The following is a 15,972-nucleotide window of genomic DNA, read 5'->3' on the forward strand; positions in this document are numbered from 1 at the left end:
AGAACTAGCTAATGATGCTTACTGCCATGGTATAGGCATTTTATAGTACCTATACACAAAAAGCACAAATAGGAGATGTCACCAACAGCAAAAGAATTTGACAAAAATTACTCCTTTTCTAAATGAATTTTTTTTAAAAAAAAGAATGAAACATCAAGGATTTCTCAAAGATTATAATTTACTCTGTTAGTGAATCAAGTCGTATTTCAATAGCATACAATTCAGATGAAGCGTCTTTAAATCACTCTACAAACTTGATTCACTTTCGAAAATGGCAACATAAGTTAGTTTTAGGGAAATATGGATTTCTGAAGAGTTTGCTGAAAATCATTTAAGGTCCTGATTGTGCAACTCACTGTGTCTGTGGATGTACTGCTACATTGCAGTGGTAGGCAGTGAATTGCAGGAACAGGTCCTACATCTTTAAGTGATGTTATAGGCCTTTCATGCCCAATTCAGGAAAGCACTAGTCAGCACTGCAAATGAAATCATATGGAAGTCAATGAGAATTAACATTAAATTATGCTTAGTGCTATCCTGAATCAGGGCCTTAGTATTTTATTTGATCAGTAGATTAATTTCTCACCAGTGACTTAATTTTACACTGTGTGTGTGTGTGTGTGTGTGTGTGTGTGTGTGTGTGTGTGTGTGTGTGTGTGTGTGCGTGTGCGTGTGCGCGCGCATATAGGGATATTGGATTTTTTTTTAATATATGTAATACTGATTATTTTATTGTAGAAAACATCTTAACTGCACACTTTTTAAATGTGTTTTATGGAGGAGAGAGGCCAGATGGGGTAGAAAAATAACTGAGAACTGTACAAATCTATTACAACTCACTCACTGGTATTTTGGTTGTATGTGAGAACCCAGACCAGATCCCGCATTTTGGAAAAGTAATTTATTTCAGTGTATTGTCTGTTTTATATTTGTATTTAAAAAACAGTATTTTGAGATATTTCAGTTAGGGGTATGAGGATTAACTTTTTTTTACCCATTGTGGATGTGCATTTCACAGATGTACAACTGCAGATTTCTTATAAGCTACTTGGTTGGAGTGAAAAAGTGATATATCTTGTAAAAAAGATTATAAATAATAGTGCCTGGACACCTACACAACTACTACACCCATTCAGTAGATGAGCATAAACTTTAAAAGTCTGCAAGTATCAGTCTTTAGTGTTAAACTAGTGTACAAGGGTACTACAAAATTCAGAGCAAAATTAAAAATAGCACTTGAATATATTTCATAAAATAACTTGGATGATGATTCACCAATTGCCATATACAGAAACTCCTCACTTAAAGTCGTCCTGATTAACATTGTTTCATTGTTACGTTGCTGATTGATTAGAGAACATTCTCGTTTAAAGTTGCGCGATGCTCCCTTATAACGTGGTTTGGCAGCCGCCAGCTTTGTCCACTGCTTGCAGAAAGAGCAGCCCATTGGAGCTAGCTGGTGGGGACTTTGAACCAGGGTGGACTGGCAGCCCCCCCATCAGTTCCCTGCTCCCCTAAGTTCTCTGTGCGGCAGCCACCCAGCAGGCTATCAATTGCCGGCAGTTCAGCTGTCCCTCCCCCCACTGCCATGTGCTACTCCTGCCCTCTGCCTTGGAGCTGCTCCTGGGAGCCTCCTGCTTGCTGTGCGGGGCAGGGGGTGGCTAATGTCAGGGTGTCTCCCTCACCCCCGCTCCTGCCCCATCTCAATAGAGCAGGGCAGGGGACGTAACAGGGCTCAGGACAGAGGGAGCTTGCTGGTAGCAGCTGCTGTCTCAACTTGCTGATCTGCTTAAAAAGGCAATGTACTTAGAGTGGGGTCAGCGTACTTATAGGGGCAATGCACATCTCACACACACACAGAGGATGTATTTCCCCTCCCTCCATTTGTGCTGCCTTGTAGAGCCTGAGGCTACATTAACAACAACGTGTTAACTCTTTAGGGGTCAGCTGTTCTAGTTCATCATTTAGCAGTAAGGCATTCCCTGGGAAGTATCCCACCCTCTGACTTCACCAACTCAACCAAGCTTCACAATCATCATTGCTGTGTGCAGTATTAAATTGTTTGTTTAAAACTTATACTGTGTGTATATACATATAATATATTTGTCTGGTGAAAAAAAATTCCCTGGAACCTAAACCCCCCCATTTACATTAATTCTTATGGGGAAACTGGATTTGCTTAACACTGTTTTGCTTAAAGTTGCATTTTTCAGGAACATAACTATAATGTTAAGCGAGGAGTTCCTGTACTTACAAACAACAGCATGCTTTTTACAAATCAGAGCTGTAAGCCAAAACATTCCCCATTAAGCCTGCACCTTCCAAACTGACAGCCCAGTGATTGTTTAGGGCACATACAGGTAGCCACAAACTCCAAAAGATAAACAGACCATTGAAATTAAGGCTGTTTTTAGAAATGTAGTTGGGTTATTAAGCAGCAATCAAGCAACGGTGAACTGCAACTAATTTTGCCAGTTCCTGATATTCTGGCAACTAAATTTTAGGAATATTGCTTTGATTCTCGCTAGCCAATACTGACAATTAACATTACATAGCTGGGCAGTGCACTTTTACACTAGAAAGTTAGTATTTTCTTATAGAGCTGCACCGTTGCAAAGATAAAACTTGCTATTAATGGCACAGCTTTTATTTTCACATTCCAATTACTACTTCATGGTGTACTGATTTACAAAACAGTTGTGATGTATTGTTCAACAAAAATATTACTTGGTGGGTCAAAATTTACATTTGGGCCTTTGCCTAGTCTCTGTATACACAAACATGGAACTACCTTTTTTGCTTATCAGGGCCAGGGTCATAGTACACAGCCCTATGAAGATTTCAGACACAACTGTGAGGCTGCAGAGACTGGGAACTTCTTAAACTCTGGAGCACCCCAGGATTGGGAGTGTGCAGAGGAGGGTTCAAGCTACTTTGCCTCTCCCTCGGCTCTGAGTTCTGTGGTCACCTCCTAGGGACTGTATACATGGGAAACTTTTACCAGTTCTCCTGATATAGTTAAACATGTATTGTTATACTTTTAACCTTCTAAATTCACACCATAGATTATATCAAAGAAACTCTACTGGGTAGAAAAGGCCTCAGAGGTATAGCACAGAATATCACCCTAAACATCAACATCATTAACTATTTTACTGCTCATCAAAGCACAGATGATGAGAGGTATCACATTATGAAATGTCCATTTCCCGAAGTGTGGAGGAGGGAGCAAGGGGGCATTTAAGACTAGTGGGAGGGAGAGAATGAAAGACAGAATAATTAAGATGTGTACACTTTTAACATTGCAATCTGGAGTTGCGGGGAAGGAATCACAGGGGCTGCAATTTATTTCATTTTCCTGAAGGAGGAGGACAGCAGTAGCCACTCAGCTTTCAGAAGTTCTGGAAACACTGAGTTAAAGCCAGGACAAATTGGTACTAACTAAAGAAATCTGTTAATCACGTTCTGTCTTCTGCAAACAAAGAAGACCCCATGCACTGAAATATACACTTTGCCACTTCCTTAGAGCAGGTGTGCATCACACCTGAAAACATATTTCAATCAAAGTCTTGTGTTCCCAGCAGATTTGTCATTGTGTGTATTTTTCCCCCTTATGCATAGATGTGTTGTCAAGTATCTCACAGGCTTTATACAATATACTGTAGAATTAGTATTAAAAAGTTTTATGAAACTGTTTTTTGGGGAAGGAATAAAGGAAACTGTTTATGAGCGATCTTTTTGAATCTTAACCTTTGTTAAAACTATAGTTTTAGGGAAAGACAAAGACAATGCCATGAATTCTAAAAAGCTCATCAAGACATCCTCTTTCATGCTCAAAAGTAACACAGTAGAATCTCAATTATGAGGACTTTGGGAATGGAGGTTGTTCATAACTCTGAACAAAATGATATGATTGTTTTTTCAAAAGCTTACAGCTGAACACTGACTTAATACAGCTTTGAAACTTTACTATGCAGAAGAAAAATGCTGCCTTTTACCATCTTAATTTAAATGAAATAAGCACAGAAAAAGTTTCCTGACCTTGTCAAATATTTTTTTAAAAAACTGCCCCCCACTTTTATGTTTAACACAGTACTGTACTGTATTAGCTTTTTTTTCTTTTTTTTTGTCTCTGCTGCTGCCTGATTGTGTACTTCTGGTTCCAAATGAGGTGTGTGGTTGACCTGTCAGTTCGTAACTCTGGTATTTGTAACTTTGAGGTTCTACTGCAGGGATTCTCAAACTGGGAGTCAGGACCCTTCAGAGGGTCATGAGGTTATTACATGGGAGAGTTGCGAGCTGTCAGCCTCCACCCCAAACCCTGCTTTGCCTGCAGCATTTATAATGGTGTTAAATATATTTAAAAGTGTTCTTTATTTATAAGGGAGGATCACACTCAGAGGTTTGCTATGTGAAAGGGGTCACCAGTACAAAAGTTTGAGAACTGCAGTCTACTGTATAGAGAAATGAATGTTTGCATGTGCTCTGTTTTACTAATATCAATATCATAATTAAAATGATAGCTGATCAACATAGTCCAAAACCACCCAACTTTAATAATCCATACTTATACAATATGAAGGCCTATGAAAAAATATCAAGTGAAATACTAGAACAAATGCATATACGTCTCTTTGATAAAAAGCCATTGGAGGAGAGTGTCAAAAGCAAAGTCAGTGACTGAAAATCACGTGGTCCTATGTCTGGGCAAGTTCTCTATATTTGACTGGATATCTTTGATAGTTCCAAAATTTGGAGAAAGTACCAGACCAAAGCTAAACATTTGAACATTAATCCCATGTGTTCACTTCAAAATGAAAATCTACTCTTAAAGAGCTTGCTGCATAGGGACCAGCAAAGAGAGTCTAAGCACCAAGTTCAGCTCTGTTTATCAAAGTATTTAAACTGGGGAGATGCTGCTATTTTTACCAGACAGAATATGGTTCTAAATATGTAACTTATTTGGCAATTTAGCTACATTGTCCAAGAAACAAACATGAAAAGTATTTACTATTTTATTCTTACCATATGTTGATTAAAGGGATACCATCAATTTGAAAATAATATATCTATCTGAACTGGTCTATACCAGTGGTGCTCAAACTTATTTGATCAGCCCCCCCCCCCCTTCTTTATGTCTGTAGTCATTTACACTCCCTCTCCTCCAAAATGTACAACTGCCTAGCTCGGAAGGCAGAACAGAGAGCAGGGCTGTTGGATGGGCATACAGCTCTGAAGGCAACACTGCACCAGCAGCAGCATAGAAGTAAGGATGTCAATGTGAAAAGTGACATTAACAAATATCAATTTTCACAGCAGACTTAACGTCCCATTGCTACCCTTCCTTTTGTGCTACTGCTGCCACTGGGGGCTGACAACTGGAGACCACCCGCCCCCCGCTCCACCTCCCTGTGAGGGATTGAAGGGGTGGGAGGGGAAGGTGGGAGACTCAGGAGAGGGACATAAAGGGAGGCACCAGCTAAAGGTCGGGCATGTGAGCTCTCCACATGACTCCCCACATCACTCCTCCCCGCCCCCAGCCTGGGCCCCCATGCTCTTCCCATCCAATCCCCATACCACATTACTTGGGGGGGGACGGGACGCTCTGTCCTCCCACTGCACTGGATATTGATTTCAGGCAAAAGGAGGCTGTACTTCCCCCAGCCATTCTACCCAGCTGTGTCTCCCGGGGTCTGTACAGCTCTCGCCAGAGCACTGGGATGAGGGCAGTACTGGTACAGCTGCACCATTGAAGCTGCCAGCATGGGGTGCTGAATCCCAGCTGTGGTTCCTGGGAGAGCCCTGCGGTTCAGTCAGCACTGAACTGAACCACAGGGCTTTCCCAGGAACCACAGCGGTGAAAGGAGCAGAACATGGGACCATTGGGTGGCCCCACACAGGCAGCTCCTCCAGTGCAGCTGTACTGGTACCGCCCCCACCCCTGTCCTCTGGCGGAGCTGTATAGACCCAGGTGAGGCAGCTGCACGGAAGGGATGGGGACAGTACAGCTGCACCAGAGGAGCTACTGGCATTCTGCTCCTTCGCCGCTGCGGTTCCCTTCTGACTGTGCGAGAGCCCCCCCAGGTGTCTGCTGAGGGGCATGTGACCCTCCCTGGTGATGGCGCTCCAGCTATTCCTTTTATCTCCCCTCGCCCCCCCGAGTGGGTACAGCCTTTCTGCACAATCCCCAGGTGCCTTGGGCTGACAGCAGATGCTAAAGCTCACAGCATGTACCTCCCTTAACACATTCCTGTGCCTTCCAAGGAAGGCAGGCCCCATTATTTGAGAACTGCTGGTCAATACACATTTTGTACTATTATAATTACTTCAGGAGTTGTTGTTTTTTTTAAACACTGGCTCAATCTCTAATGTGGACACAGTTACACTGGTATAAAACATGCCTTTTAACAGCACAGTGTATTCCACATCTCGTACAGAAATACCAGTATAAAGCAACTATACCAATATAGGCCATGTCTACATCTAAAATTTTGCAGCGCTGGTTGTTACAGCTGTATTAGTACAGCTGTATAGGGCCAGCGCTGCAGAGTGGCCACACTTACAGCAACCAGCGCTGCAAGTGGTGTTAGATGTGGCCACACTGCAGCGCTGTTGGGCGGCTTCAAGGGGGGTTCGGGGAACGCGAGAGCAAACCGGGAAAGGAGACCAGCTTCGCCGCGGTTTGCTCTCGCGTTCCCCGAACCACCCTGCAAACCGCAGGGAAGGAGACCTGCTTGCTCGGGGGTTCGGGAACGAGAGAGCAAACCGGGAAAGGAGACCAGCTTCGCCGCGGTTTGCTCTCGCGTTCCCCGAACCACCCTGCAAACCGCAGGGAAGGAGACCTGCTTGCTCGGGGGTTCCGGGAACGCGAGAGCAAACCGGGAAAGGAGACCAGCTTTGCCGCGGTTTGCTCTCGCGTTCCCGGAACCACCCAGCAAACCGCAGGGAAGGAGACCTGCTTGCTCGGGGTTCGGGGAACGAGAGAGCAAACCGGGAAAGGAGACCAGCTTCGCCGCGGTTTGCTCTCGCGTTCCCGGAACCACCCAGCAAACCGCAGGGAAGGAGACCTGCTTGCTCGGGGGTTCGGGAACGAGAGAGCAAACCGGGAAAGGAGACCAGCTTCGCCGCGGTTTGCTCTCGCGTTCCCCGAACCACCTTGCAAACCGCAGGGAAGGAGACCTGCTTGCTCGGGGTTCGGGGAACGAGAGAGCAAACTGGGAAAGGAGAACAGCTTCGCCGCGGTTTGCTCTCGCGTTCCCCGAACTACCCTGCAAACCGCAGGGAAGAAGACCTGCTTGCTCGGGGGTTCGGGAACGAGAGAGCAAACCGGGAAAGGAGACCAGCTTCGCCGCGGTTTGCTCTCGCGTTCCCGGAACCACCCAGCAAACCTCAGGGAAGGAGACCTGCTTGCTCGGGGTTCGGGGAACACGAGAGCAAGCTGGGGAAGGAGACCAGTTTGATTACCAGAGGCTTCCTCGGTGATGCTGGGATACCTGCTTATTCCACGGAGGTCAAGAAAAGCGCTGGTAAGTGTCTATACTTGATCACCAGCGCTGGATCCTCTACACCCGAGACAAAACGGGAGTACGGCCAGCGCTGCAAACAGGGAGTTGCAGCGCTGGTGGTGCCCTGCAGATGTGTACACCTCCTAAGTTGCAGCGCTGTAACTCCCTCACCAGCGCTGCAACTTTCTGATGTAGACAAGCCCATAGCCACATCCACATGCATCATGTAGATGAGGCCTTATACCCACTATTGTCACAAGTAACACCCAAGATTACTTTAAATGAACGTGATTAAAGAAAATATATATTTTTTAAAGATTACTTTGTGTACAGTCAATTCCATTGTTTTGTTGATGGTCAGGATGATATAAGTTATGAACTATGCAGCAGACAGTTCACATGCATGCTCTTCCCCAGGCCCTGTAACATAGTGCTCAGCAGAAAAGCTGAAACTGAAGATGTAGCAGGGAGATATCAGTACAGGGGGAAAAAGGGGTGGGAGAACAATTGAGCAGAGAAATGTTTGTCTTGTTGTTATTAAGCCCATCCAAAATACCCATTCAACCAGCAACACAGAAGCAGAAAAGCCTTTATAAAGAACTTCCAAATGAATTTTTAAATTTATTTCAAAGCATAAAATTTTAAATGTATTTTATCAAAAAAATTGAATTTTCTGAATTTAGTTCAAAAAAATTCAGGTTGAGAGTTCTTTAAAAGAAAATTGAGACAGCAATAATAAAGAATGCCTGTTGGATAAGCACTGCTTATCTTGACATCAGTGAACCACACCACACAGTTTGGCTAGGGAATTTCCTCCTGTTTCAAGCTGAACAAGACCAAAGATAGACCCTTTCCCCATGTTAAGCACTGTATATTGAAAAAGCACACTTAGCTGAGACTACCAGTCTTGGCTATCAAGCTTCTTTTAAAACTCTTCCATCCACTCTGATGTCCAAGCTGCCATTAGATATTTTAGAACAAGACTGATAAAGTGTTTCAAAAACTTAAAACCTTTGCTGCAGTATAACTAAACTCTTATTTATTGGTTAATTAATAGATTTATGGGAGCAGAGGACTGCAAAAAAGAATGATATGGAGGGAGCTCATTTTTGGGGTAGGGATAGCAAAAAGAGGAGTATCAACATATTTTGAACAGTGGGTGAAAGAAATGAAGTTAAACAGGAGCATATAGTCAACAAAACATGATTTTGTCATTCAAATTGAATATTTATATATAAACATACTGGTGTGGGTTATTTGAAAAAAGGTTACACTGAGGCCTACCTCATAGCCACGTTACTTCCATCTATGACAATTGGTCTTAAGTTGTCAGTGTTATCCACTACTTCATCTTCAAGTGATAGTTCAGGGCTGGCTATTTCCTTTGGGCAAGGACCCCTGGACACCAGAGTACCACTACTACTGCCGACACTGCCTTGTCCCTCTGATTCACCTTTGCTGCCAAGTCTCACGAGTTCTGCCAAAATATCATTGATTAGAGCATCTGCTCCCAACTTGTTCAGCACTGCCTGGATCTGATCTCCAGCATACCCAAGCTTTAAAGCAAAATCCATTTTAGCCTGGTATTCCTTGTCCAAGTTTATTTTACACTCTTCCAGTTTCAAGTCCTGAAGGATACTGCTCTGTGAGAAACTTGGACGATCCAGGCAAGGAGAGCGACAGAGTTGCCTATGTGGTTTAGTAGAAATTTCCTTTTCCCTCCACTGAGTATTGCTACAGCTGTTCTTGAAGCATGGTTGTTCAGGCTCACTTTCTGAGCTTGTCCATTCCTCAGATTCAGCACTGCAGTCCCCAGCATCCTGCTCCACATTCCTCTCTTCTTTGGAATGCCTCTTCTCCATTTTCAACTTCTCCACCATAGACCAGGCCGTCATCACGTTCAGCTTCCAGCCAGAGATCTCAGACTTCTCTTTCACTTCCAAAGGTGCCTGCGATTCATACTAAATTGCATCTTGTGGGCTAATTGAAAGTGCACACAAGGCTGGAGTTCATCTGTCTTGCTTGATATGTGCTAGTGTATACAAAGCCAATATATAATCCTAAATAAACAAAACACACAAACACACACAATTAGCTTTTGTCAAATTCTTCAAAAAGGTTTGACTACCATACTTTTATTTAGAAAGCATGAGAGATCCCCAACTATTCAGATTTCAATTTAATTGTGTGTAATTATATATATAACTTAATGGCAATACTACTACACTTCCAACACAATAAATTCACAGTTGAAGTAAAAACACTGTCAGTTTATTGCCTGTCATAGGAGCTTTTGGGAATGAGTAATATGGTATGAGCATACAGAAGCACAGAAATTGACTATCCATTATTTTTACTAATAAGGTCTTTACATGCCTGCACCATGGCTAGCAGGTTCTGGAGAACATAAATTGTAACTTAGGGCTTGTCTACACAATGGGGTAATGTGCAACCACGGGGGTGTAATTTCCAAAGTGCACTAATGTACTGCACACTAGAAGTTCCCTGGTGCACTTTAACATAGTACTGTTTTACAAACAGCACTCCATTAAAGCACATTAGGGAAGTGAAACTACTTACCATGTACAGTAACTGGAGTTCTTCGAGCTGTGTTGTGCATGTGTGCATTCCACTGACGATGTGCATGCGCTTCGTAGTAGAGAGGGAACTCTTTTTGGCCAGCAGTACTTGTAGGGCATAGATGTGCTCTTCAGTGCTCGTGCTTCTGCACCAACATTTGGTTCCTTCTCAATGCAGAATCCCTTACAAGAGGTCTCTGAGCTATAAGGGATGAAAGGGCAGGTTGTGGAATGTACATATGGACAATAGATCTCAAACTCCAGTTATTTTACATGGGTAACTTTCCTTTCTCCTTTGAGTGATTGTCTATATGCCCATTCCACTGATGGTGACTCCAGCAGTTATCATATTTAGGAGGTATAAGTTTAAGCAGTTAACAAAATAATGATTAAAATGTTGTGTTGGATTTAGAGACTTCTCCTCAGGTATAGTATCAAGTGAACATGCGGATTCACACACAAGCAGCAGCTTTACAAATGTCAGATATTAAGTTTCTCAGTGATGCTGCTGATACAATTTGCACCGTTAGTGGAGGGGCCCTGATCGTAGCTGGTGTCTCTACCTTGGTCACCTCATCACATTTTAATACAATCAGAAATCCATTACACTGTCTCTGGACTGAAACCACAGAGCCCTTCATCTTTTCCTCAGCGAAGACAAACAAGTTTGGCAATGTTCAATACAGTTTCATTCTATTCAGGTAGTAGGCTCTCCTCACATCTAATGTATGCAAGATTGCCTCAGATTTGGATGCATGAGATTTTTGAAAGAATCCTGGTAGGTATACTAGTTGGTTGAGATGGAAGCCTGTGACTACTTTAGGAAGAAATTTAGGATATGTCTTCATTATCTACCCTTATCTGGGTAGAATACTGTATATGGAGGGTCAGTCATGAACACCTGAATCTTTCCTACTCTTCTGGCCAAAGTTATCACTATCAAAAATTCCATTTTCACTGACAGGTGTAATAGAGACGAGGCAAGCAGGGGCTTACAGTTGAGTCCAACGAATGCTGTGAGCTCTAGATTTCAAGTCCCAAGGTGGGTCTTTGATAGGTGGGAATACTTTACTTAGGACTCTCATGAACCTTACCACGGTCGTGTGATCCTCAATCAGTAGGTGGCAAGATGAGATCACCACTAGGTGCGCCATGATCAAGCTAAGATCTTTAGTTTGAGTAAATCGAGAGTCTGCAGGATTGAAGAGTAATGTGGAATCAATTATTTCCACTGGCACCAGTGAGAGCACCTTATCCATTTTGACAGGTAAGTTTGTCTTGTCCTTTCTACTGCTAATCATAACTTCCATAACTGAGGAAGTGCAGGCTGCTCTACTGATGACATCCATCCAGCCTGCATGCAGTGAGGTGCAGGGGATGCTAGGTTCAGGTGTGGAATCTGTCCCTGGTTCTTACACAGGTCTGGAAGCAGAGGTAAGGTCCTGGGCTAAGATACTGAGAGACTCAATAGATTTGTGAATCAGAATTGGCTGGGCCATGTTGAAGCTATAGGGATTGGGTACTGATGGCTGAAAAGACACCTCTCTTTACTATATGAGGCACATGAACACCATCAATGGAATGGCATATGCACAATATGTTAGTGCACTTCAGAAATCACACCCCACATAGTGCGTATTACCCTACCACATAGACATTTCCTTAGTTCCCTTCAGTCCCTTTCTGCAAGGCTTTGCCATCACATAAAACTGTTATATTTATGGCATACACAAAGAATTAAAACATAAGAATGGTCATACTGAGTCAGACCAAAGGTCCATCAAGCCCAGTATCCTGTCTTCCGACAGTGGCCAATGCTAAGTGCCCGAGAGGGAATGAACAGAACAAGATAATCATCAAGTGATCCAAATCTAGAAACAAACATTTTTCCTAAAAGGCTGCAACATAACACCACTTTATTTCTCAGAATACAGAAATCTAACACACAACAACCAAACACAGAGAGAAGCACAGCAGACTGCAACCTAAGGCAGAGAGACAACTCAACCCACCTTGCTCCAGACTGGTTCTTTTGTAGACGGAGTACTGAAAACCCAGATCACATGCTTCCCTACATGCTTCAATATACCACTGTAACCAATCAAGTTGACAAGCCACAACCTGTTAAAAATCACTATATGGTAGGCTAGCAGATAGGCAGGAGTCACTACAGAGATGCACAAGGGCCCTGTGAGAGAACTGTCTTGGGCTTGTTGTTTTGTGCTCATAACTCATTAAAAATTCCTGAAACAAGGAAGTACACTGCAATATTTTGACAGAGGACCTGGGGACCTTACCCATAGTTAGTGTTTCTTGGTCAAAAAAATTGCTTAGGGTGTTTTAACAAGAAACTTGATTAACCAGAAACAACTAGACAAGGTGGTCTGTGAAAAGTGATATCTGAAGTAGGCTAAGCATTTGAAAGATGGTTATTAATAATTATAAAAGGAACTTTGTATCCTGAACAATCCATGCCTAGAAAAAATGATGAGTCCAAATCCGAATGTATGTCTAGCTAACTGGACAAAACGGATTTGAAAATGGTGGAAGTAGCTAGCCCTGGATCAGGGGGCTTAATAAGAGGATGCTGCTATCTGATCTAAGAGAGAAACTGACAGGCTGAACAGATTGTTCAGAGAGGATTGCTTTCAAGAAATCTGAGCTATTTATTTTTCTCTTTTTCCTCTGCAACTAAAATGAAAATGTTTTCTATATTTAGTTTATGAGAAGTATTTATCTAGATGTTACACAAACCATTTCTTTTCTTTTAATTTCATTTTCTGTTTTTAATAAATCTTGTTTTTGTTAAGATTATTGTTGCACAGATAATTTTATGGCAATGGCCCCAAAGGACAGAGAATCTGGAAACCACTAAGGAGAGGTGCTGAAAGGCAAAGAGTTTTTGGAACCTATTCTCTCCTCACAGCCTTAATTGAGACTCATAGACAAAGGTGTCCTCTCCCAGTGAGCTACACTGCCATTAGACTGGGGTGGTGGTGTATATAAAGGCTTGTTGTCATGTACAGCGCTAGTGATTTAGTGAAGATGCTACTATGCCAATGGGAGAGCTTCTCCTACTGGTGTAGTTAATCCACTTCCGGAGAAGCAGTGGCTATGTCAACAAGAGAAGCTCAAGCTCTCCCTTCGACATAGTGCTATCTAGACTGGGCGTCAGGTTGATGTATTATGTCGCTCAGGGGTGTGGATTTTTCACACCCCGAGCAATGTAGTTATATCAATATAAGTCTAGACAAGACACTGAAAGACCAAAAAAGAGACTAGAGTTGGCTGCGTTTTATGTCAGGAACATTAACACCACTTAGAGGAAATTTACATCTCTTTCATGTTCCTTTCTTCACTCCCTTTCATTCATCTTCCATCCCTTTAGAATGAGAGCAGGGATTAAAAGAAAGAAAAAATTATCAAGGGAACACATAAGAACTCAACCAAGTAAGCGAATTATTTATCCAGAAGAGCATCTATCATATATTTGCATTCAGAAACTTTTTTTTAAAAGAGATTCCTGCTCCCCAAGAGATCAAAGTGGTTCTTATGTAGCTTCTGTGGTCTAACACATCAGAGAGCAATATGAGAATTACTCCCCTGATGTACAGTGATTGACTAAGTCTGTTGGCTAAAAATAAGTATCAGAATCTTTCTTGAAAAAAAACATTATTGCACAGACAACATAATTAGAATCAATATAGTGTCTGAAACTGTTAACTTCCTTTTTATTTTGAAGCTAAAAAGTACCCAAACTAGCTTTTCCATCGTAAAAATATGATAAAAGAATTGTTCCACAGAAAGAAATGTAACAGCCACTAAGATTAGAAGGCCAATAATGGAAATGCTGACAAGTATTAATTATAATGATGTAAAATAAACGTATAGTATTATTTAATATAATAAAAACATTTTATTTTTAAAATTGGTCTTCCTCTTGTTCAGTGAAACCCTGCTCTGGCACTGGGGACCCAGGCTTGGCACATCCCAGTGCTTTCTTCCCTGGTTGCAGTCCCACAAGCCTGCCTGTAGCCAGAGCTTTCCACAGAGAGTGGCAGTCCCAGGTTGTCAAAAAGTTGTCAACAACTGCATGACAGTTGCTAATATCCAAATCCCATTAACATTAAAGTCAATGGGACAGGATCAGTTCTCTGGAAAATGATGCTAATAATAAAAAGTTGTATTTAACGGAATTGAAATGGCATCCACCATATTTGGCAAAGTACAGATTATCAATTTATTCTAATTTTATTAATAATTTTAAGAGTAATAAACTTAATAATCAAAGCAAGAAACCACTTCACAAATGAAGCTGACAGATTTATCTGAACAAGGAATTCTTTTTATTTTTTAGTACGGAGCAGTTGGAGAATGCCCGTCACCATAGTATCTGAACACTGCTACTACTATTAAATTGGAAAGAGACCTGTGGCACCTTATAGACTAACAGACGTATTGGAGCATGAGCTTTTGTGGGTGAATACCCACTTCGTCGGATGCATGTGACAAAGTGGGTATTCACCCACGAAAGCTCATGCTCCAATATGTCTGTTAGTCTATAAGGTGCCACAGGACTCTCTGCTGCTTTTACAGATCCAGACTAACACGGCTACCCCTCTGATACTTGATACTATTAAACTGTACATTTACGTAAGGCCTTTCACTCAGAGATATCAGACCACATGTCACTTCATTTACATCAATCACTACCCACAGAACTGCAACTAGCTTTGTGGGAGAATCCAGGACAAGCTTTCCAGCAGCGGAAATGCAAAATAACTTTAGGAAAAGAAGTGCACAATAATTTACGAGAACCATTCTGGGCCACAAAGTGTCAGACAATGTTCAGCACTGCGGGGAAGTTTTCCTCTTAGAGAAACCCCTCGTGGGCAACCTGTCCCTGAGGCTTCTAGCTCCCTGCAGTCTGACTGAGAAGGAAGCGGTCATCAAAGACTTTATGACTATCATGGTTGTAATTTGAGTTGGAGCTCTTGAAGGTAAAGAGTCCATGTCCACTCTGGCTCAGAAGGTCCCTCTACAGGTGGTCTAGAGAGCCTGGTTCAGAAGCAGGTCTCACTGACTTGATCATTAGGAGGACCTGAAGGTGAGCTTCCCTATCCTTCCTAGCTCAGGAACTGAATGACTTGCAAATCATACATTTACTGGGAATATGCAATTATCCCAGACAGTAGAGGCATTTTGAGTATCCATCCGAAGCTGCGAGAGCTCCCTAGCATGAAGGGCAGTGTTTAAACCTAGGTGAATCAAATAATGTTACAGCAAGTAAGATCTACAGGCTGCAACAGGCAACTGAACTACTAAAGCTACTAAAAACTATCACTATACTCTTAACTATAGAACTAGTTAGTAAGGCTATCAAGAAGGCTGGCAGTCTTCAACTGTTGGGCTGTCTCTCTAAGCCGTGAGTCAGTGAGAGGAACTGAATAGTGGCAGGTGCACCTCACCCTTACATGCCCTCACAGAGAAGCATGAAGACATGTGTGCCCGATGGGTATTGATGGCTGAAGAGACTTCCATCTTTACCATACAGGTGCATGCACACCATAGAATGGGCATATGCAAAAAAGATTAGTGCAACTTTTACTCCTGGGGGAATTCTGCACCAAAAATAAATAAGTAAATAAAAATGTGCACACAATATTTTAAAATTCTGCATTTTTTGTCAAAATAATGCACTATAATCCAGCTAGTTTCAATTATGTTGGCAATTTATTTAAACTCCAATACAATGGATGGAGAATGGGAGTGGGGAGCACTGGAGGAAATCACCAAACCCCCTCTGTCTAATAATAACGTAGCTAGTATTTACTTCTAATTATTAGTCAACAAATATATGCAGCCGTATGCTCAGTGATGCATCATAG

The 15,972-nt window shown here is 42.3% G+C and overlaps 1 protein-coding gene across 6 annotated transcripts in view; it reads right to left on the reverse strand.

Moving 5' to 3' along the window:
* Positions 1 to 15,972, reverse strand: part of ZC3H12B (zinc finger CCCH-type containing 12B) — a 132,702-nt gene that overhangs the window by 6,120 nt on the left and 110,610 nt on the right. For 4 of the 6 annotated variants that reach the window (XM_030575548.1, XM_030575546.1, XM_030575544.1 and 1 more), the window contains exons 3-4: positions 10,086 to 10,286; positions 8,790 to 9,565 (exon numbers count right to left, since the gene is read on the reverse strand). In XM_030575548.1, the coding sequence (XP_030431408.1) occupies positions 8,790 to 9,400 (611 nt within the window). In that variant the 5' untranslated portion in view covers positions 9,401 to 9,565; positions 10,086 to 10,286. The remainder of the gene's footprint in view (positions 1 to 8,789; positions 9,566 to 10,085; positions 10,287 to 15,972) is intronic. The other 2 variants (XM_030575547.1, XM_030575549.1) reach the window with 1 other exon arrangement.

The sequence above is a fragment of the Gopherus evgoodei genome, chromosome 9 (genome assembly GCF_007399415.2).
Source record: "Gopherus evgoodei ecotype Sinaloan lineage chromosome 9, rGopEvg1_v1.p, whole genome shotgun sequence".
NCBI lineage: Eukaryota > Metazoa > Chordata > Testudines > Testudinidae > Gopherus > Gopherus evgoodei.